Source organism: Phyllostomus discolor, chromosome 3 (genome assembly GCF_004126475.2).
Source record: "Phyllostomus discolor isolate MPI-MPIP mPhyDis1 chromosome 3, mPhyDis1.pri.v3, whole genome shotgun sequence".
Classification (NCBI taxonomy): domain Eukaryota; kingdom Metazoa; phylum Chordata; class Mammalia; order Chiroptera; family Phyllostomidae; genus Phyllostomus; species Phyllostomus discolor.
In genome coordinates, this window is record NC_040905.2 from 207853414 (window position 1) to 207875784 (window position 22371).

The 22371-nt window shown below is 56.7% G+C and overlaps 2 protein-coding genes across 5 annotated transcripts in view; one reads left to right on the top strand and one right to left on the bottom strand.

Annotated features, from left to right (window-relative positions):
* MVB12B (multivesicular body subunit 12B) overlaps positions 1–22371 on the top strand; it is a 169157-nt gene that overhangs the window by 138387 nt on the left and 8399 nt on the right. For all 4 annotated transcript variants that reach the window (XM_036022238.1, XM_028532633.2, XM_036022240.1 and 1 more), the window contains exons 8-9: positions 9856–9911; positions 12464–12523. In XM_036022238.1, coding sequence (XP_035878131.1) covers positions 9856–9911; positions 12464–12523 — 116 coding nt within the window. The remainder of the gene's footprint in view (positions 1–9855; positions 9912–12463; positions 12524–22371) is intronic.
* The window catches only part of LOC118499814, a 42677-nt gene continuing 34173 nt past the window's right edge, over positions 13868–22371 (bottom strand). Inside the window, exons 2-3 of the mRNA XM_036022241.1 lie at positions 17116–17212; positions 13868–14694 (exon numbers count right to left, since the gene is read on the bottom strand). Coding sequence (XP_035878134.1) covers positions 14220–14694; positions 17116–17212 — 572 coding nt within the window. The 3' untranslated portion in view covers positions 13868–14219. The remainder of the gene's footprint in view (positions 14695–17115; positions 17213–22371) is intronic.

Below are 22371 nucleotides of genomic sequence, written 5' to 3' on the forward strand. Positions count from 1 at the left end.
CAGTGGGCACGTGGTCTGGGCCACGGGCGGTGTGGCCAAGTGATGGCCCCTTAACAGCTTCCAGGGGCGCGCAGCTCCCCGTCACCCTCCGGGTTCTACTTTCCCACCCCCACGTTCAGGTGACGTCTTCGAGTCCTGTGGGAAGGTGTTCCTACCTCACGCTCCGTATGGCGGGAACGCGATGGGTTTTATCTTCACTTTGAGCAAAATGCGGTTGGTCTCTGCCCCAAGCCATTAAGTACTTAGGGAGTTTTAAAAGGCGTTTCTGTAGCAGAGGGAGAATGTCCTTATCCCCCGACCCGTAGTTCCTCGTGGGTGCGGAGTGTGGGGCGGCCACTCGGAGCCCTGCTCTCTGGACTCCCGTCCCCCCTGCTCCACAGCACAGAGACCCACGCCGAGCCGGAGGGAGGCCGGGGTCCTGTCCAGAGCCCACCCTCCACCCCTGAGGCCGCCCTGAGGAAGGCCTGGAGGACTCTGGGACTCCGGAATGGTGGAGTGGCCCCACACAATGACACAAGTGGCAGTTCCTGGCAGGCATTTTGTGTAGAGATGAGGGGACCAAGAAATATGGAGGGGGGCTTCCTGATCAGCCACGCCAAACAGAAGAAGCTCGGAGAATATTTGTGGTGTGCAGGCGCCTCTGTTGTGAAGAGCATGGCGTTTCCTACTGACATGGCAAATTAGTTTTTGACGGGGGCAGTTTCCTTCCCTTTCTTTGGGGGCTCTCTTCCAGGGGATATTAAGTGGCCCGGGCCCACCTGGGGCCTTGCTCCTACCATTGAGCTTGACCTGGACCACTGGAGAGGGCAGGTGCCAGGGAGAGCTGTGTGGTCCAGGGCCCCCAGTGAGTTCCTCCTGGGCAGGCCCTGCTTCCGCCCCTTCAGAAGCCTTGGATCGGGGCTCACAGCCCACCGGCTCCGTCATTGAATGTGGCCGCACTTCTGTTTGTGTGTAAAAGGAGGTGGGAAAAGAAAAAGGCCTCCTACCTGAGAAAGGCACTGACGTCTAGTGTGGTGGTGGTGGTGGTGGTGATGATGATGACAACGACAGTTATTGAGCATGTTTGTACCTGGGGCTTTAGGTTTTTATCTCATCGAATGCCACAGCAATCCAGGTATTATTGTCCCCTTCCTTCTACCGTGGAGGACAGAGAGGCACAGAGATTGAGTGTGGGTCCGAAGTCGAAGGTGGGGCAGAGGACCTGACCCGAACCCCTCCTGGGAAGGAGCGCTGCTCCGTGAGACTCGGCCGGAACAGCTGCAGGTTGGGCTGGCCCGGCCCCTCCTCGGTTGCCGGTTCACCCCCCCTCCCCCCGGCAGCACTGCAGAGCGGGCACGATTACCCTTCTTCGACAGATGAAGGTCCGAAACTCTGAGGCCGAGGGGCTTGCCCTGAGCCCCGCGGCCAGCCAGGGGCCGAGCTCCCCCCGTCCGACTCCAGCGCCCGCTCCTTCCTCCCCTCGGGGCCGCCTCCCACGTGTGGGACTCTGAAGGGCCTCGGCATGGCTGATAAATCACTCCTTTTGGCTTATGAATAACGTGGCAAAACAAATGACCTCGGGGATCTAGACGGAAGCTGTTGGCCCTGTGTAAACTCAATTGGAATGTCACCGCGTGGACAGCTCTGGGGGCATCTACAAATACCGCCCAAGGGATGTCCCCAAAGCGAAATCACCAGGAACGCAGACCGCGCTCGGTGTTTTTGGTTTGCAAGTGAGTTTTGAGAAACGGCCTTGAGATCTCGAGTTGTTGGCATTTTTCCCGTACAAATTGTGCAGGACTTTTGAACCACGGCGGGGAAAGGGGAGATGGAAGGGCCGGGTTGCTGATTATTTGCAGCGCCGAGCCCCACGCCGACACAGAGCTAACGGCCTCCCACTGCCCCAGCGGCCTTTCATTTTGTCCTGAGAAGGACGGCCTGCCAGGAAGCACGTGGCTCGCCACCATCTCTGCAAGTGCTTCCGAGGTACCAGGACTCGAGTTCACTTAAGACTGCTCGACAGCCGTAAGCAGGTAGCCATCGAGATGCTGGCAATAGAGTCTTTTTTTCATTTTACATTTCCTACCACACGATTTTGTGACTCTGGCATGCACGTTGAAATCAATGCATGTGTTGATTGGAGCATTGTTATTTTTTTAATTGTTGAATAGTTGTTTTTTTTTTTTAAGATTTTATTTATTTATTTATTTATTTGTTTTTAGAGAGGGAAGGGAGGGAGATAGAGAGAGATAGAGAAACATCAATGTGCGGTTGCTGGGGGTCATGGCCTGCAACCCAGGCATGTACCCTGACTAGGAATCGAACCTGCAACACTTTGGTTTGCAGCCTGCGCTCAGTCCACTGAGCTACGCCAGCCAGGGCCTGGAGCATTGTTTTTTTTGAAGGGGTTGGCAGCCCTGAGCAACTGTGGGTACCCAAGGCAATGGGGGGCCCTGGGTCTGGAGCCCTTGGGAGCTGGTCAGCGGGGGGTTTGGGTTGAGCCTATGGAAGTCCAAGGTGTGTGTGTGTTTGGAGTGGAAATGCAGGGGCGTTTCTGAGGGACTGCCTGGGCAGGTAAAATGAGAGATCTCCTAGGAAGGAAGACGTAGGAGCCGTAACCCTGTCTGTTGCCAGGCCAAGTTCCCACAGATTCACGGCAGAGCTGCCCATGCGGGCAAGAGTCCCCGTTTCTGTCCGACCAATACAGCACGCAAACTGGACAACTTCCCCAAGAACAGCAAAGGCAGGCCTCCGGGTCAGATAGAGAAAAAAAAAATAGCCCCTGCCCGCACCTTTCCCTTTTTTAAGGGGGATGCTATTCACACAGGAGCAGATCGGAGCTTTATTTGTTCGAACCTCGCAGGTTCCGTAAGCGTGCCCAGTCCCCCGGACTCGCAGCGCCCGGCTATAAAAAGAACAGTTGAATGAGCTCATTGTTTCCTGGTTTTTTTCTGCAATGTATTTTACAAACACGCCGGTGACAGCCCTGACACGCTGATTCCTATGTAGTCGCACTTCAGTTGGGGATTACAGCATTAATAACAGGGTTCCATGCATCATGCCATTTTTAAGCATGATCGTTATGATAAAGGGCATATACTTAATTACAGGCCTGCTTAATTACAGCTCTGTTGAAGCTCGTTTGTTTAGGAGAATGCTAATTGTGCTACGGAGCCCGCGGCACTGCCTGGCTCGCAGCGGCTGTAGGTGGCTCGCCGGATGCGCGGGTCAGCGTTCTGTTAGAACTGCCGCCGGAAGGGAAGCGGGAGAAGAAAAGGAAGGAGACGCCGTCCCAGTGCTCCGAGGACGCCTGCCTGGCACGCGCCCCTCACCTCGCCTCTCCGGTCCCGTTGCCCTTCCTTTCGCTCCACAACAGCCCCCCGAGAGAGTGTCCCTTATCCCCACTTGACAGGGCGGGTCACTAAAGCTCTCGCCTCTGCCGCCACCTGCTGGGTTGAGGGAAGGCCCAGGTCTGTGGACCCTGCCACAGGCACGCAGGCTGCCTCAGGCTGGGCCCTGGGCTCGAATTCTGGCTCCCTCAAGCTGCGTAACTGCTCCAAGCCTCAGTTTCCCGAAGTGTGACTTGCAAGGGATCACGTCGATGGTGGTTATTCGGTGCGTGCTCACTACCTAGTCTGCGGTCATATGTGTGGGTTTCCGTTCCTTTTCTCCCTTTGGTAGGACGGGGCCGGTGGGGGGGGGGGAGACGGTGCGTTACCTCTGAGCTTGGGGAGCCTTTGTCATGTCACTCAGGGAATTGCCTGGGCGGTGTGCATCCCTGCCGCGTGCCTAGGAACGCCACGTGAGGCACCCACGAGGGACGGGCAGGCTCCGTCCCTGCTTCTGGGTCGCCACATCTGTGGTCAGGGCGCGTCTATGTGAGAACCCTATGACGGCCCCAGGCAGACTGGGAGGGCAGGCTGGGGACGAAAATGGAGCCGCCACGGCCCAGTGGTGGCTCCGTGAGAGCAGGGACCCCTCCCTCCTGGCTCTGTCTCCAGCCCCCCCACCCCGTGTCACTCGGCATAGGACTCGGCCACAGGCGATGCTGGAACAAGGATTGGTGTTGGAAACCCTGGCTTCAGCTAAGGGAGGGAGGGAGGGGGGGAACCTGCCCCCCCCCCCCCCCGAGACACCAGGGTGGTGGAGGTGATTTATGAACGCGCTTTTGGAGCACATGAGAAACGTGTGCTGTTGGCTTTAAGAATTATGTTTGGCAAACCTCTAGATATTTTAAAATACGGAGAGGCTGCCCAGATAAGGAGAGCAGGAATGCGTGTTGCAGAATTAGAAGGGGATTCAGCGGTCCCACAGATGGGCTTTGTACCCAGCACACACGGTCCCTCCCTAGCTCCGCAACACGGGGCCGCCTCCCGGGCCCCTGTCATCCAGCTCCGCTAGCCAGTCCTTCCCCGCGTCTTCCCCGAGGAGGGCAGCCGACCCCGCTGAGCCGCACCGCACCTCTCCAGCCCCTCTGCCCGTGCCAGCTCTGAGGGTACATGCAGACGTTCCGTTACGGCCGCCTTCAAGTTCCCTCTTCCTGGACCGAGTCCCCTTCCTGCTGCACTTCCCATGTGCCGGGCAGGGCGCTGGGCTCCAGGGTCCCGGTGGGCAGCAATGAACAAAAACGGACAGTGAGGTGCCTTTCTGGAGCATCAGGCCCTTGGCCTCCTCTCCTTCCCTCCTGCCGTCTGGCTCTGGGTCCCTCCCCATCCTCTGCCTCCAGTGATGCTGCCGGATGGCACTCTGAGAGTTGGGTCCCGGCACCGAGCTCCACACCGAGCTCCAGGTGGCGACCCCCTGGCTCTGGCACCAGGGCGGTGGCACTGAGCCTCACAATGGCATCGCCCCCACCCCGCTTTTTAAATGGGGACTCTCGGCGTTCGACCACAGACAAGCCTGTGCTCCTGTCCTCCACATCTCTCCCCTTCCATCGAACACCGTCGGCGTTTGCACCTGAAGGACAGGACTTAACGCTGACCTTTCTTCTGTTGAATTTAGCCCATAATCCCAACTTTCTGAGGTCTTTATTGGATTTCTCTGTTGCCAGTTAGTGGACCGTCCTCCTGGTGGCCACATCCTGGATGCGCACACTGTGCACGTCTTCGGCGCAGGGATTGCTGCTGTCCCGGGCACCCTCCAGAGAGGTCACCCGAGGTCAGCACCAGTCCGTAAATCTGCTGCTTGTACATCGAGTCCAGCTAGTTAGGGGTTCCCCTACCCTTAAAGTTGTCCAGCCATATTTATTTGTCTTATCCACTTGGGTAACCTGAGGTATTTTGTCAAATGCTTTGCTAAAATCCACACCCTTTCAGCCTACCGTAATTGTTGGCATATTCGATTATTTAAATAAATGAAACTTGGCTCACGGATTATCTGTTTAGCAGACTCGCACGGGCTCCCTGGGACCCTGGCCGCCTGGTCAGGAACCCCACAGGCGGATGAAAGAGTCTCGTTCCTCTGGAGCGAGCTCCGGTCCCTGGTCCCCGCCCATGGGATGCTCTCCCCTCGCCTCCTTTTCTTCTGTTTTCTAGAAGAATGGGAAGAGCGTCAAACTGAGCCTGGGTTCCTACCATGAATTCTAAGATGCAGTGGTGTCTTGTCCCGGATTTCCTCCCCTCTCTTCACACGGCAGCCTTTGGGCGGGGATGGGGGTTGGGGGGGCACAATGATGGCCCGTCTGGCCTCCCGTCTTCACCTCTTCAGTGTGCGTCTGTGAAGAAACCGCCCTGGAGCCCACCTGAGGGCCAGAAGGTGTGCTTTCCTCCCCAAACCCCTTGTGGCCCCCTGGGGGGTTAGCCCTGCCCCACCCTAGCCATGCCCCACCAGCCGCCAGGGGCCCCAGGTGGGGGAACAGGGGCGTCACCCCGGCAGGGCGGGTGCGGAAGGCCGGCCAGGCCGTGTGGCCGTGCGGGTTCCGCTGCCTTAGGTCTCGCAGAACGCGGAGCGTGCATGGGCATTCATGTGTACACCGGTGTATGTAGATACAGAATATGAACCTGCATTGCACATTCCCTAAACACATAAAACACATACGTCGTACATTTACCTACATAACAGTTTATTTACACAAAGTATGATACATGTACATAAAAATGCTATTACTGCTAATACCCAGGTTTTACAAGTTCCTTTTTTCTGGGTCCTTTTATTTTTCTCCTCGGTTTTGACTTGCAGCCTTCCCAGGCCCATCGGCGACCTGGGCAAACCACCCTTCCCATCTCACTGGAATGGGAGAGGCAGGCGCGGGACAGACAGCCAGGAGTCGGGTGAGCACGGCCCGGAAAGCCAGCCCTGGGTTCCTAGACCTTTCTTTTCAGAGGCACGCCTGCCGGCTGGAAGAAGGGGTAAACACTCACTCCTGGGGGGCCGGCCCGCTAAGGCCCTGGGGTGGGGGGCTCCTTGAGTGAGCCCCATGGAGGTGGCGGCCGCGCGACATCGCGAGGGCACCGCACACCAACCCTGTTCACTCTAAAGTAGTGAACTTTATAGCACGCAAACGTAACCTCAATTATCAAAATTAAAAAACAAAACAATGCACTCCTCCCTGCTTAGATCTTCCCCATCCCTGGAGGAGACTCCCAAACTTCTTGAAACCGGGGGCTTTGTACCTCCCCGCCAGCAGGGTGTGTGGTGGGCAGTGACTTACCATCTTTCAGGGGGGTCGGTATGTGCCCCAGGCTGGAACCATCCCCCTCCCCCTCCCCCGTGCACGGGGACACTCCCGTGGGGAGCAGCTTCCGTCACTGTCCCTGCACAAGGCCCTCTGGGCTGTGCCCTGTGCCCTGTGCCAGGGACACGGGAATGCGGAAGAGACTCACAAGTGGGCTCCAGGAGCGGAGACGTGGTGCTGGGGGTGGGGGGAGGCCCTCGGGGCGTTGGCTTCCGCAGGAGGGGCTCTCTGGGCAGACCCCAGAAGGATGGCCAGTGAAAACATATGGGGTGAAGGGAGGAGGCATTCTGTGAAGAGGGACAACTTGGGGTGCAGGGCCCCATGTGCCAGTGAGGACCCGTCACCTGGAAATGTGCCCATTCTCTTCCCTTTGGAGGGCGGGTGTGGCTGGGTCCGGGGCTGGGAGGAACCCCCCGTCTCCCACCCCAGAGCCTCCCGGCTCACTTCCCCCGGGAGCAGTCAGGCCTTTGCAGGTCGCCTTACCACCTTTTCAGAACACAAGTTCTCTAAACACGTGTTGACATTTAGACAGAAAGAACTGTCACCAGGGAGAGGGCGTGTGTCACTGTATCTTAACAGAAACCCCCAAACGCTAATAAGGTCTCTAAAACGCCAGAGGCAGAATGCCTAGTGAAGGCGGGGGGGGGGGGGGGGGGGGGGTAGTTCTCAGCGTGCTGAGGGTGCTGAGGGTGCTGTCAGGAAACCGCCCACCAGGCGGGCAGTGGGCGTGCCTCCTGAGCACAGTGCCCAGGGGCGCGCGAGGGGCTGGCCCCGGCTCTGCAGCCAGGAGCAGCTGTGTGTGTGCAGAGAGGTGGTGTGGCCATGGCGGCGACAGCAGGGGGCTTTGGGACTTTACAGGAGGGGCAAAGAAGGCCGTGGCTTCCAGCGCTTGACTTGGAGTGGCCGGGAGGAGGGCGGCGCAGTAACGGCGGGAGGGAAGGCCAAGGAAGAGCGGGTCCGGGGAGAAGGCGACCGTGGGTCTGTCTGCAAGTGAACCGTCGGCGCCCACAGGCCCTTCCTGGCCCGCAGGCCTGATGGGAAGAACTTAGAGAAGGGCCCCGGGAGGCTTGGGGAGGGCGTGGCAACGGCCGTCAGAACCCTGGCAGGCCTGGTGCGGGCGAAGCGGGAAATCCGTGTGCAGAAATTTCACTTCTACCCGGGGCACTTGGGAGTCCCTGCTTGCTGCCTGGGTGACCTCGGCAGACCTCCACCCTTCTGAGCTTCCGACCCCGGGTCTGCGGAATGACGGGAAGGGCCAGTACAGGGTGCCTGCCTTTCTCCGTGCACAGGGAAGGGGCAGGCGGTCGGCGCCATGTGGGGCTGGTCCACATCGGGCAGATGGGGGGCGGGCAGGAGCTGGGGAGGGAGCATGCCCTCCTCTTGGACCTCGAGCGGGACCTGGTCCTGCCCCTCCCTAGAAGGCCTGGTGGCCTGGCCACCAATCTCCCAGCTGTGGATGAGCACGCACACACACTCAGCTCTCGCCAGCGTGTTTGAGTGTGACCTGCTGTGTAAGGTTATCCGGGGGGCTTCTCCTCTCCTCGGGGGCAGCATGGCTCTGTTCGCAGTCCTCAGCCGGTCTGTGCCCGGCTGGGACAGCAGGTCCTGCGATGGGAGACCTCAGGTGTCTGTCCTGGCTGGCAGCCGCACTTGGGACAGCAGCCTTCTGCAGAAAAGGTCGGGGGGCGAGGGGGGTGCACATCCAGGCAGCTGCTGGGGCCAGGTGAGCTGGTTCTTCCTCTTCAGACTTACCAGAGAAAGTTTCGTTTTTTTTCTCCTTCCCTGAAATAAATTATGAATGTGGTTTAAAGTGAGCCATTTGGTTCATTTGGCTGCTCAGAGAGGATTCGTCCCAGATTTATTTTCCTTTCTTTTATTTCTTCTTCTGTGGCTCTTCTTCATTCTGCATCGGGGACTCTTCTTTCTCAGGGCTCAGAGAAACTGCCTGCCGCTCACAGATCCCAGGAGTCCCCGTTTCAGATGTTGGGGGGAGCAAAGAACACATCTCCCGGGAAACTGGCTCTCCGTGGCTTTTGTCCCGTCGCTTCATTTCTTCCCCGAACCAGAAACCAGTCTGCCCGCCGGGTGAGGTCCCCACGCCAACCGCTGGGCTGCAGACCCCAGCCCACTGGCTGGAACCAGCATGGGGCGGCGGAGGCCTGTTCCCAGCTCTGACGGAGAAGCCAGGCCCTCGGACGGACGCTCAGGGGCTGGGAGCCTCGCCCCGGGCGTGCCCCTCATGCGTGCGGCCCTGTCAGACGGGGCCTGTCCGCCGCACCAAGCTTTCCGGCACGGACGTGGTTCCAGTCCTTCTCTGACTCTGCGGTTCACGGCGTGTGCCTGCCCTGGGAGAGGACACGCTAGTGGGGGCAGTGCCGGGTCACGGTTTCCTCCGAGTGCGTCTGATGGCAGCGACCTGGGGACACAGCGGGGACAGGGCTGTGCAGGAGGAATGCTGACTGACAGGAACACACACACTCGCCCTATACGCGTCTGCAGACCCTCCTTGCCCCGTCTGTGCCGCCCTGTGAGACCACGCGGGCCGGCCGGCGAGCCGCGCAGGGCTGCAACCGGGGTCCCGGGGGTGGCCGGGCCGCCCCACAGCTGCTCTGTGCCGGGCGCTGGGCGGGCGCCCCGTGCACCGCCCCCTCACAGGCACTTTTACCGCAGGCCGTGCGTCCTCCTTTGAAACCCCGCTTAAGGAGCTCACCCAAAGCCAGTCTGTCTGACTCCAGAACCACTCTTTCCTCCAAGCTAGGCATCTCCCATGAGCCCGGCAGCCCGGGACGTGACGCTCTCAGCTGTGAGAGTGTCTGACGCGCCTGCCGCGGCCCGCCTCACAAGCACGGCGCTGCCCCCTCTCAGTCCCCTGCACCACTGTCCTGCGGGCAGCCCTCCGTGGCTCCACTGCTCGCAGGCCGGAGGCCCGGCCCCTAGGGTGGACGCTGGGCCCTCCTCCGCTCCCACAGCTCTGTCCACACGACTGCCTGGTCTTCAGGGGAGGTGCGAGCGTCTGTCTCCCGCACCAGCTGTGTGTCCCAGGAGCAGGGACGGCCCCTGTGCACACGTCCCCCTGAGCCCCACTCACCTGCGTGCGGGTCGGTGGCTCCAGCCACCCGCTGGCTTGTGCTCTGTCGATGTCCCAGTTGCTGCACATGGTGTCTACAATGCCATTTTCTCTTTTTTTTTTCCTTCTTTTGTAGCAATGGATGGCGTGCCTTTTATGATCTCAGAGAAGTTCTCCTGTGTTCCAGAAAATGTAAGTTTTACGCATGACTTCCCTTCCCTCCCACCGCGCCTGCCCGGTGGCCCGCAGGGCTCCTGGCAGCCCCCGCACCCCGGGCTCTGCGAGAGCCACTTCTGCAGGCGCGGCCTTCCCGGCCTGGCGGGAGCTCGGCCCTGCGCAGGCTGCCTGAGGACTGGGAGCGGGTCGAGGCCCCTGTGGGCCTCCCCTCTGAGCCCCTTCGGCTAAGGCTGCCCACTGCAGGGACTCGAGAGTGAACCGAAGGGGGAGCGAGACAGACCCACAAACCTGGACGCGGCCGAGAGACTTTTTGTTTCCGTTGCGATGGTTAATTGAACCGAACTTCACTTGGTTGCCAAGTTCAGCTTAATTCTTGTTCTTTTTTATTTGACGACGACAGTGTCCTGCAAAAGGGAGGCCGCCACATTTTTTCCCCTGTAATGGGAGGCCCACGCAGGGCTGGGCTGGCCCTGCCACGCAGGGTCTCGCAGCGGTGGGTTTCCCGGCCAGCACCGGCCAGCACTGGCACCGTGGCACACGCAAGCAAGCAGAGGCCCCAGCCGGCCCCCAGCTGTCTTTAGCGGCCAAGATGCTGAGAAAGCCGGCTGGGCCCAAGGGCCAGCTTGCAGCCCTGAGAGGCATAGCCATCACACAGGCACTGGGGGGCTGTGGGCTGGGGCTGCAGGCCCCGCCGGGCACCCCCCGGGGCCCTCGCTCTGGTGGTGCCTCCCCCCTACCCCCGGATGGCAGGGCCCCCCCCCCCAGCTCTGCAGCCTGGCCCACGCTAGCTCAATAGACTTGTTTCTGGGTTGTTGTTGTTTTTTGTTTCTTTTTATCCTTTCTGAAGAAGTTCGCTTTGAGCGGCTAATAAACGTGCAGGCCCTGGTTTGGGCACCAGCTAAAGAATCCTTCAGTGTTTTCCTTGGATCCAGCTTAAAGCCACCCGGCTTGCGATTTGACCTGCTCTGTAGTTTCCATTTTCATGAAATATAATAGGCCTCCTCTGAACCCTTCTGGTAAGCAGCTTAATCTTGAAAAATGCTCCTGACGCGACATGCGGAGCATGAGTAACTTCAGCCGACTCCACTTGGCCGCGTTGCCATGGCGACGCTGGCGCCTCTCCTGCCCGCTCCCTGGGAGAGGCTGTTCTGTCCTGCGCACCAGCTCCAGTCGGGAAAGTTTAGCGGGGCAGCTAGAGCCTAATGATCCAACAGCTGGACCTCCACTGGATCCCGCGCAGCGCGGGCAGGCGGCCCCGCGCACACCGCCCGGGCTGGCAGCAGGTGAGAGCCGGCCTGTTTTCTGGCTACAGGCAGCGCAGCCCCGGGAGCTGAGTGCCTAATTCGGTGGCCCTGTCCCAAGATCGCCCTCGCTAATGTGCTGCTACCAGGGCGCTGCCGACTCAGCAAGTGCTGGAGGCGCGCGGACCCGCGCCAAGCCTGGTGCCAAGCGCTTCCCTGCGCTTCGCTCGTTTAATCCTCCCAGCAGCCGGGCCAGGAGGGCCGCCCACGCCGCTTTTTAACAGGAGCGGAAACGATGAAGTGATTTAACCTGCGGCTGCATCCGCCAGGAGGCGTGGGGCCGGGGTTTGAGTCCCGGTCCTTGCCGGCCTTTCTCTAACCTCGCCTGGCAGGCCACCCCACCGGCCAGACTCAGACGCTGCCCCCTCCTCTGGGCTGCCGTTCCGGACCATGAAGGCCCTGGGGTTTGTAGGAGGCGCTCGGGTTCCGCTTGTTCACCCCCTGCTGCCAGCCGCCGGCCTGGGACTACAGCACGCCAGGGCGCCCCGGGGGACCAGGAGGGGGCCTCGGAGACAGGCCCCTGTGCCCCCACCATGCGATTCAGCCCAGACTTCTCTGGGCCTCCAGCTGGCTCTCGCGCCATGTGTGTTTGATTTTTCATGCTGTTTTGAAAAGCCAGCATCTTTTTTTTGTTGTTAAAGTCATCTCCCATATTCATGAAATTACAGAAACACCCATGGAAATGCAATACTATTTTTCACCGCCATTGATTTCGCACATGATAACTGATGGGCAGTTGTTTCATTCACCTTGCCATTTTCAAAGGCCTGGCATTCCCCCGGGCCCCTTCCCCGGACACCTGGAGCCCCGGACAAGGGGTTCGCGCCGGCCTCCTGGAATTCCTTAGGAACATTCCACCGCGTAGACTCAGCAGTCAGGCCGGCCTCTGGTGAAGCCTTGGGCAGCTCCAGCCCCACAGCTGCCAAAGGAGAGCAAGCTGGCTTTTCACGTGGGCAGGGAGCAGGGGCGGAAGTTACTGGTGACAGTCACTGCCTTTCAGGACGGCCGTGACCCTCCTGGGTGCTGAAAACCGATGACTAATCAGGGGTCTCTCCTGGAAGGGACGGACCCCATGGGTAGGTTTTCTGGACGTATGTTCCCGGGCCGTTGGCCCGCACTCACCACCCACGGGCCACACCGTGGGGAGGGCGTGGAGAAAACACGAGGTCACACAGGGGTGTGGGCTTCACACGGTTGTGCGGCCAGCGTCAGTGTGAGGGAGCGTTTTGCAGCCCTTTGACGGGGGGACTCGGTCTGTGTTTGCAGATGCAGCCCTTCGACCTGCTGGGAATCACCATCAAATCCCTGGCGGAGATTGAGAAGGAGGTAAGCGGCCACCCAGAGTGGGGGAGGGGCCCGAGCCATCCATCCCTCACTCACCCCTGGGTCTCTCCTCTCGTCGGGGGCCCATCCCAGGGGCAGGAAGGACCCGGGCGTGGGGCACCACTCTGAGAAAAGCGATTCTGTTTCACTCACATTTATTGCTTGGAAAAAGAAACACATTTAATGTGGTTGTGACTTCAAGTCAAAGATGACCAGCATCTCCTGGTCCTCTCTAAGTCAGAAGGTTTCAAGGGACAGACAGAACAATCCCCTGTGCTTTATGTTTAAAAATGTCTCAGCTCAAAGAAGGTGGAGTTGGGGGATGGGCATGGAGTCCACTTTTCCACCACCTTCCGTTGTAGGACGCGCCACCAGTAGGGGTTTGGAGGCGTGTCCCAGCCCCTACGTGGTGTGCAGGGTCGGGGTGCACCCCGCCGTGTGTGATAAGCCACACCCCATCTGGCAGCGTGGGTTGAAACAGTCTGGATGCTTTCCTAATAAAGAAACCCAAGACGGGTGCATGTGACAGCTCGGAAGAAAGGGCGGAGATACAGGAGTCGGACCAGAGGTCAGACGCGCTGTGTGCCCCCCCCCACCCCCCACTTCCCTGGGACAGCCTGTGTGCACACACTGTCTTGTACGTGTGGCAGCTAGCACGCCTCCGAGAGGGGCATTTGTCTCAGAGACGACGGAGGCGGTGGAGCCATTCCCACACCCCGGCCTCCCCTGTGGGTTTTCCCCTGTGCGCCCCGCCCGCAGCAGCAGGCCCCGTTATTGAAAGATGGCTGAAATCAGGGAAAACCGAGTCCATGTGGGACAACACATTTCATAACCTGTCACAACAAAAATAAGACAAAAAAGTCCCCTTTGTCTTTGACTTTCAGTAAATCGTAAAAACCGACTTGACTGTCATCTGTAGATTTTCCGGGGGGCGGAGTGAACTGAGGGAAAAAGGCGGCTGGCTAGCGCGTCAGAGAGACACGCACAGGATTCCTCGTTCGCCCCTCTCGGCCTGCCCGTGCGTGGGGCCCCGCTCCCCGAGGCACTCGGGGGTGCGTCCTGCTCCGGCTGCAGGCGGTGGAGCAGGGGCACACAGCCTGTGGCCTGTTGAGCATGGTCAGGTTCATACAGAAGTCTAACCCCGCTCCACGCTGATGGGGGCACGTCACGCCCCCTCCCTGTGCAGAGCCCGAATCTCGGTGGAACCCATCTCCCGGGTCTTCACGAATACAGAGGAATATTATGTCAAAGGCGCTGGCACACGGGTGCCCCTCGCCGGGGGCTGGGTGTAGTGAGTAGGCATGTGCTGGAGACGGGGCCCCTGTCTGAGTGCTGCCTTCTCTGTCCAGCGTCCTCCGAGGCCCACTGGGCCATGGCGGTCACCCCAGGCTGACCCAGTGGGCGCTGCTCCTCCCCATCCCGTGGGGCAGAAGTGGAGGCTCAGCCCAGGCCGAGTTTGAGACCTAGCATGTCAAATTCCAAATCCTGTCGGTTAGGAATTGAAGTCTGTGGCTCCATAAATTTTTGAGGGGCTGGTGGGGACAGTGGGGTGTGGGGGGCTGGTGGACCTGTGTTCGGACCCTGGCCTTCGAGTCACAGGATGAGGTGACTCTGAGTCCAGGATGGAGTGAGGTAGCAGGGCCCAGGGCAGGGCCTGTGCGGTGGCAGAAACCACTGCCGGCCCAGCCCTGTCCCTGCTCTAAGGGCGGGAGTCCGGCCCAAAGCGGCGTGCGGCCGGACTGTCCTGTCTGAGGTCGGACGCTCTGCGCAGGGCCTGTGGGGCAGACGCGCTCTGGCCTGGGCGTGAGTCCAAGCTCTTCCGTGCAACCCTTCCGGGCCTTAGTTTCCTCTTCTTCGAAATTGGAATAGTAACAAAAATGCTCACCCTGTGGCATGTATGGGGTTTGACTGGGTCTTGTGAATGGCTTAGGACAGTGCCTGCCTGGCTGCTGTTCAGTTCGCTGCTGCTGTTGTCACAGTCACAGTCACAGTCACGGCCATCACTGTTCTCCCCGTCCACAGTGCGGGGGAGGGGGTGTGAACCTGTGTGAGTCCAGCCCAGGCCACGTGGCACACTGCTCTGAGCCGGTGGCTGAGCAGTGGCACCCTGGTTGGCCGAGCCCAGCTTTATTTCTTGTTTTTGGCGGTGGGCGGGAACCACACGTCTGTATTCTCTGTGGAAGGAAGTTAAAGTGGTGTTTAAAATGCGGGGAGATGGGGAAAGGCCAGAAATGCTAAATAGGGTGTGAAACCATCACACATATCCCGCAGTCCAGAGCGCTGTGGAGTCGGGCATCTAATGAGGGGGTTTGCACGTCGCTGACACCGGCCATCCGCGTGCACGTAATGGTGATCAGTGTGTTGATACCCACATGCGTTGGCGGGCGGCTCTGTCTTCTGCAAAGTCAGAGGGTTTTCTCCATAAATGAACCTGAATTCGCCCCTTGAGCCTTTGAACCCAGACTTTCAGGGGGAGCTGGAGACGGAGGAGGGGGTTCTCCTTTTTATTCCCAACAGGTCTGGCGGCCCCCAGTGGGGCAGGGGTGGGCCCGGGGCAGAAGAGCGCTGCTGGGCAGCTTTCTTCACCCGGTAAACCAGGGTGTCCAACGTTTTGGCATCTCTGTGCCACGCTGGAAGAAGAAGAGTTGTCTCGGGCCACACATTAAATACATTGTGACATGTCATCACAAAAAAACCCCTCAATGTTTTGAGTAAATTTGCGACTTTGTGTTGGGCTGCATTCACAGCCCTCCTGGGCTGCAGGCTGGATGCCCCGACCTGAGTGGAAACTAGTATTTTGCCACATTTTACACCGTTACGCCAAGCCTCCCACTGCCTGTTCATAGGGAAACCTGGGCCGGCGGCCCCAGTGCGGAGGGACATGGAAGGGCCTGCCCCCCAGGGCAGCGTGGTGCTCACATCCAGACCGTGGTGGGCATGCTTTCCTGCCCACTTGAACTTTGCTCACCTGCACTGCCCGGGAGGTTTCTGAGTTCACGCCTGTGCCTGTCACCACCATTGGGCCCTGGGGCAGGTCACTCCATGAACGAGCCCCATTAGCCTGTCAGCCTTGAGCTTGGTGGTTAGGGACCAAAGAGGAACCCTCCAGCAGTGTCCCCAGGTGTCCCCCACCGTAGTGTGGACCCCAGCCTGCCAGCCCAAGAACTGCCTGCCGTTGAGCACCAGGTGGAAGGAGGTGCGGTGTCACCCCGACTGTGGGCGGGCAGGGCACCTCAGCCCCCCAGAGGCCTGGTGAGCTCCAGGAAGAGGGTGACGCTGGGATGGGGCTCTCCAGCAGCGAGGCCCAGAGCTACCTGCTCCGTGGGCTCTCGGACCCCAGGTGTTTGCAGAGATGTTGGTGGACTCCGGGGGCAGCGGGGCAGCAGGGAGGCCAGTGTTTGAGCGCGGATGCCTAGGCCAGCATGCCAGATCTGCCACGGGGTCAGACTCTGGGGCAGGTCCCCTAGTGTCCACCTCAGGCTGACCTATGGGCCTGATGACCCCGCCCCCAGGTCCCAGCCCTGGTTCCTGGTTTAGGATTTCCCCAGGGGTCGTGGCCAAGGCAGCACTTGGGTGAGTTTCATGAAAGACACCCAAAAAGGTTATGTTTTAGGGTCATGATTAAAATCAGTGTACATGCTATCGAGCAGATTTCGAAGGAAAAATACTATCAAAAGGCGAAACCTCTCGCAGCACAGAAATACGCGCAGGCAGTGTGGGTGGGTTGTTGAAAACGAATGAAGCCATGATTAATAAATTAAAACCTGACCGCCCCTGGCCCTGGACGGCTGTAGCAGGCCTGGTTCCGCCCGGCCGTGTCCCTCCGCGGCTCGTAGCCGGGGCTTTGCCGGGGAGTAAATTAGTCCCAGGCTTGAGAAAGTGAGATTTTGTTCATTTCCCCTCGTTCCCCCCGGGGGCAACCAGGGGGCTGGCCCAGGGCATCTGTGGCAGCCCTGGGGAGGTTCCCGGGCCCCTCCCCGTGGAGCTGGGCAGCAGCTGGGCCGACGCGGGGCCGGGACCCGGTGAGGGCCTTATTGTCCTCGCCGCCGCCTCCGGAACAAAAGGTTCTCTCTAGTCGGGAGTCGGGAAAGGGTGGTTTTGCAGCCGACCCCTGTGATGAAGCATCTTCTCTCCGAGTGCGGAGATGGGCATATAAATATTCTCTGTCTCTGCCGCTCTTTATTTCCCTTGTAAGCAGTCGCCCCATTTCTCCATCTGATGGATTCCCCATCGTCGCCGCCGCCGCCGCCGCCGCTGCGGTGGGAGCGCCCAGCTGGCCCTGCAGAGCGGCGGTAGCCTCTGCAACAATTCCCGAGTCTCAGGTACCTTTCCCGCTGGTGTGTGCTCCTCCCCGCCCACTGCCCCACCCTGCCTCGCTCACAGACCAATCTGTCCCGCGTCTCAAGGACTGATGGCCAGGAGACAGTGGCCTTGATGGTAGTAGATTTCATGCTGCGTGCATGACGACCTGCAAGCCTTTGAAAAATAGGAGCCAGCAATCCCCGTGATGGACGGGCACCCGGCGTGCCCTCCAGCTCCGCGCACAGCCATGTCCCCACTTGCCGCCCACCGCCACGGAAAACCACGGAGCTCACCTCCCTTCACGGGGTGCCACGCTCAGACCCAGTGAGGGAAGCGTCGTTAGCCTACCCGGCTTCCTGCTGGAGCAGACAGCCTCCATTTCACTCGATGCTAAAGCCGAAAGACAAGGGAGAGTCTAATTAGTGAAAGGACGATCTAATATTAATCACTCCTTTAAAATTGACAAGGGAGGCAGTTCATTTAACCACTTAATTGCTACAGGTTTTTATGGGCTGCTGTTTGCAGACGTATTTAATGAAGAAGTTATAAATCTAAGGGAGCTTAAAATTTTAATTTTATACCTAAATATTTTCCTTGTTCTCGTGTTTGTAGTCAATCCTCCAGAGCGTAGTCACGTGGAATGTTCTTTAAATGAACATATTTGCTAACTGGCATGATTTCAGTTTTTAAAACATTGGTTCCAGCAATTAGGCATTTTTTTCAGTTCCCAAATGACTAGAGAAATTCGTCTTGATTATAATTGCTCTTAGCCACGCATATCTAATTTGTGTCTTTTTAAGTGTTAATTAGTAAACAGTTTGAGCTGACATCTTTATGTGTTTGTGTGTTGAAAAATGGGGCTTATTGCTTATTTAGCTTGGGGCCGATTCCACCAGCATTTACGTCACGACATTGAGGTGAAATTAATGGAAATGCATTTGGCAGCTCGAAGTAAAAAGAATTTTTGAATTCAACTTTTGGACGTTCATTTTCCCTGGGTTTCTGCGGGCCCCGTGAGGTTTAAGAGTGGATTTGGGACCTGCATGTGGGGGGAAGAAAGCGAGACAGAAGATTTTCCTATCAGTAATGAAATGGCAGAGTCCCAATTTTATAAAAGCAAAATGCTCATATCCCAGCACAATTGTTCATTCTCTCGACTTTTGGAAAGCTTTCATTGTGCTCGTTAAGGGGAAAGAATTTTGTGCAGGGAGATGTTGTGAAATGTGTGGTCCCTTTGCACCATCTAGTGGTCAGGTCTTAAACTGCAACAAGAAGCCAGCTGCCTTCTCTCTACCTGGGAGATGTAACATTTTCACCACCCAGAATCTTTTTTCTCTATTGATATTTCAATAAGGAAGCTGGTATTTTGGAGGGGGGAATCTAGCTACTTTATTTTACTAAGTAAAAATTAGTTAAGTGAATAGTTAACCTATTCTGCTCCCCATTTTTATGTCTTTGCTCAAAGACCCCAGAGCTGCCACCAGATTCTGCAGAGCCATCACACTGAGTGGAGACCATTCCAGCCCACAACAAAGAAACCTAATGGATTTGTTTAATGGGCAGCCTTTCTGGAGGCACGACAGACGTGTTAGCCTTCCTGTGAAACGTGGCAGTAGCTTGGGGACCACCCCTCCAGGAGCCCGCCCACAGTTTAGGGGCCGCTGCTTTGCTGCCCAGGCAAGATTAGCTCTCTGCCCATACATTCTGGTGGATCTCTTGGGCAGCTTATCATCTTAAGCAGCTACCCTGCCAATCAAAATCAATTTTCAGTATTTAGTGTTTTCCCCGGGTTCAAAGGTGTGCGTGTTGATAAAAATGAAGACATTTCAGACACGTGACGTTCCCCACAGTCCCCTCCTGCGGGGGGGGGGGGGGGGGACACACGTCGGAACAGCACACAGGCTCACCGTGCACGTACTGTGTGCATGCCTTGCTTTCATAGTTAAACAGCGTATCGCGCACGCCCTTCCGCGTCACTGCGCGCAGATCTGCCTCGTTCCCGTCAGCGGCTGCACCTCGTTCCCTTTGATGATCGCGCCAGGATTTATTCAAGCAATCCGCTATTGATTGGCTTTTGAGTTGTTCCAATTATTCGCTATTACACGGCTGCAATATATTTCCTTGTTATATGTGTCTTTGCTCCCCTGGGCCTCTCTTTAGAAAAGCATATGTTACCAGTTTGCCTTTTTTTAAAGAAAGGTGTGCCCACAGAACACCCCACCTCCAGCAGGAGAGGGAGCCTGTTTCCCACGTCCTCCCGTTGGTTAAGCTTCCCCGGGATTTAAAGGTGAACATATTTTCAAGTGTTGATTGGCTGTTTGTATTTCGTTTGCAAATGTCTTCTGTTTGTACCCTTTGCCTAATTTTTTCTCTTGGCTTCTTTGGCCTTTTTCACTCACTTTTAAAGAGTTCTTTATACTCTATCACAACCGTCTCTTCCTTCTGTGTTCACACACACACACACACACCGGTGTCTTTTCGCCTTGTTAATGATGGGTTTCATTAAATATTTTCGTGGGCAGTTTTGTTTATGTTTGGCTTCGGATCATACTTAGAAGATTATAAAAATATTCACTTTTATTTTCTCCTGCCCTTTTGTATTTTAATGTATTAAAAGTATTCAGTGCTTTTCAACTACTTAATCCACGTGAAATTTATTAGAAGGTGAGAACTGGAACCATATTTGGTTTATCCTAAAATGAAGGACAGTTTTCTTAACATTAATTACTTTCTTCAGTAAACTTTACATACTACCTTTATCAAATAGTCACACACCACATAACAACGTTCGAGGCAACAGTGGACTATATAGACCACAGGGCTCCCATAGATTGTAGTGGGACTGGGAAATCCCTATCACGTAGTGACGTCATAGCTGCTCTGACGTCATTGCGCAACGTGCTGCCCACATGTTTACAGTGATGCTGGTGCAAACACACCGCACTGCCAGCAGTACACAAATATAGCAGATATAATTACATAGAATACATAGAACTCAATAACAACTATATTACTAGTTTACGTATTTACATTTGATTTTTTTTATTTTAAAGTGTATTCTTTCTTTCTTACAAAAGACCGCTCTCTGTAAAACAGTAGCCGTGATATCGCAGCAGCAGCCTCCATACCTCTGACGTTTACCGAGTGTCTTGATTGCATCATTTTCTCCTGTGCTTGATTTAATCTCGCGTTGTTTCGCACAGTGACGCGCTGCGCAGGTGTGTGGCCTGAGCGCAGTGGGCTAGACTGCGCAGCCTCAGTGTGCCCAGGTTGACTCAGTTCGCTCAGCAAGGGCGCCTCGCGACAGGGGTCTCGGAGCCGTTGCGGTCGTTCGGTGGCGCAGGGCTGTGTAGTTCCACGTGTGAGTAGGTTAATGCGCGTTTTTCTTGACTCGTCTTTTTATGTTGCCACACTGTTTTGAACCTTACAGCTTTATAATAAGCCTTAACACATGATAGCGTTCATTCTTTCCCCCCCAAATTTTCCTAGTTATATTCACATGACTATTCTTCCAGCTAAACTTCCAGCTAGAACCGTTTTAGAGTGAAGGGGTTCCCAGAACCCCACTTGCGGTGTTTGTTGTAACTGTGCGGAGCAGCATGTAGACAGCAGGGGGCGCACTGGCATTTCGGGTGAGGAGTCTGCTCGGCTCTTTGCTGGCGTCGCTCCGCAGAGTAGGGTGGCGTTCTCTGCGGAGATCCTGCGCATTTCTTTTAGGTTATTTCTCGGCGTTGGATGTTTTTGTGGCTCTTGTAAGTGGGACCTTTCCTTCGATGATACTTTCTGTCATTTAAGTAGCAAGAAGCCGTTGGCTTTTGCGCTGTTTCTGGAGTCAGCTCTCTCACTGACTCCCTGTTTCTGACGGTTTTCCAGTAGCTTTTCTTCGGTGCCGCAGGCAGACAGGTCACCTGCAAAGCCCGGCCCCAGCCCCGGCCTCCTCCATCCGAGTGCCTGTCCCTCATTCCGGTGCCTTCGCCTGGCCGGCACGTTCGGGTCACCAGGCCTCCAGGTCCAGCTCGTGCTTTTCATGGAAGTGTCTAATTTCAACATTAATCCGTAATGGTACATTTTGACTTACCACGTATATGGATGCCTTTTTTTTTTTATCACATTAAGGGATTAGCCATTTATTCTTATTTTCCTAAATGTTTTTATCAGAAAGGAATAGTGGCTTTTGATAAGTGTATTTTCACCACCTGTTGAGATGATCATATTTTTTTCTCTGTGGGCACATTAATATGGTAGGTTATATTAATAGTCTTCCTAATTTCAAGAGTCTAAGACTCCCCACCCCCCCCCACCTTCCTTTTTGTTTCTGTCAACAGCAGTGTCCACGGAGCAGCAGCCCCCACCCAGGCTGCTCCCACGGCAGTCGGGGGCATTCATCACATAAATGAGGGAACGGGGGTGGGGCTGAGGCCGGGATGACGTTATCGGGCGGACAGGACCGCCTGCCTGGACGCCATCGGAGTTGTGTGTCTGCTCGTGCAAAACTGAAGTCGAGATGAATGTCTGGTCTTATGCAAGTCTTTCCCAAGAGGATGTTTGTATTCTTGTGGTTTCGGGGCTTTCATCTCCCAGGTCTTAAGGTCATCGCCCCCCCCCGACCCCGCCCAAATTGAACTCAGGAGACCTGACACACAGGTAAAAGATGAGGCTGCAGATGAGAGGAAGGTGGGGCAGGCGCCTTCCTGGCAAGGCCCCTCAGCGCCTCCTCTTCCACCCGGAAATCAGTGCCAGGAAGCAGTATTATGTTAAATATTTGCCACAAAGACAACCTAGGAGAGGAAAAATACAAATATCTGTTTTTTTAGGTGATAGGTAGATTCCGAAGTGCTGTCTCAGTGGAGGGTGAGCTGCGCGGCTGTTGGTGGACACAGAAATGGTGTTTATTTAGGAACCAGAGCAGGCGGGTCCCCAGTCCCGCCAGATCCTCACACAGAGCAGGCAGGCTACACCCCAGGCGCCTGCTGGGCCTACCAGCCCCGCCCAGGGCGAGGGGCCAGGGCAGCCAGATGCCTTTTGTGTCCTAGTTAATCACTCAGCTGTCTTCAGTTGCCTGACAAATGTGCCTTCCCTGTTTTCCTGAAAGAGCTGGCCTCACCAGTCTTCCATTTTCCTACTTGCAGGGGTTACGGGCACATGACATGTTTCACTTTCTCGCTTCCTTTGTCTCCATCGCTCCACGTGCTCAGTGATAAAAAATACAATCACAGCGGTGAAGTGGCAGCTGACACCCTGCCTGGTCAGGCAGGTTATAGGGAGTGGTGAGGACTGTGGCAAAGCAGAGAGCTCGTGCCTCTGCACAGGAAGCAGCTCTGTTTAACCTTACACAGGCCTGGAGTTGCTGTGCAGGAAGGAAGGTCCGGAATTGCCACAGCCCCTATGTTTCTATCCAGAGCCTCTAAACTTTTCAGTGTTTGTAACTGTGTTTCAACACCACACATGCAACAAAGTACGAACCTCCCGCTTGTACGTGGTCTGTGTGTAGGGCTACAAACACAAAGCATACCTGGACCCACAAGGTCACCATTCACGGGGGTGATGTG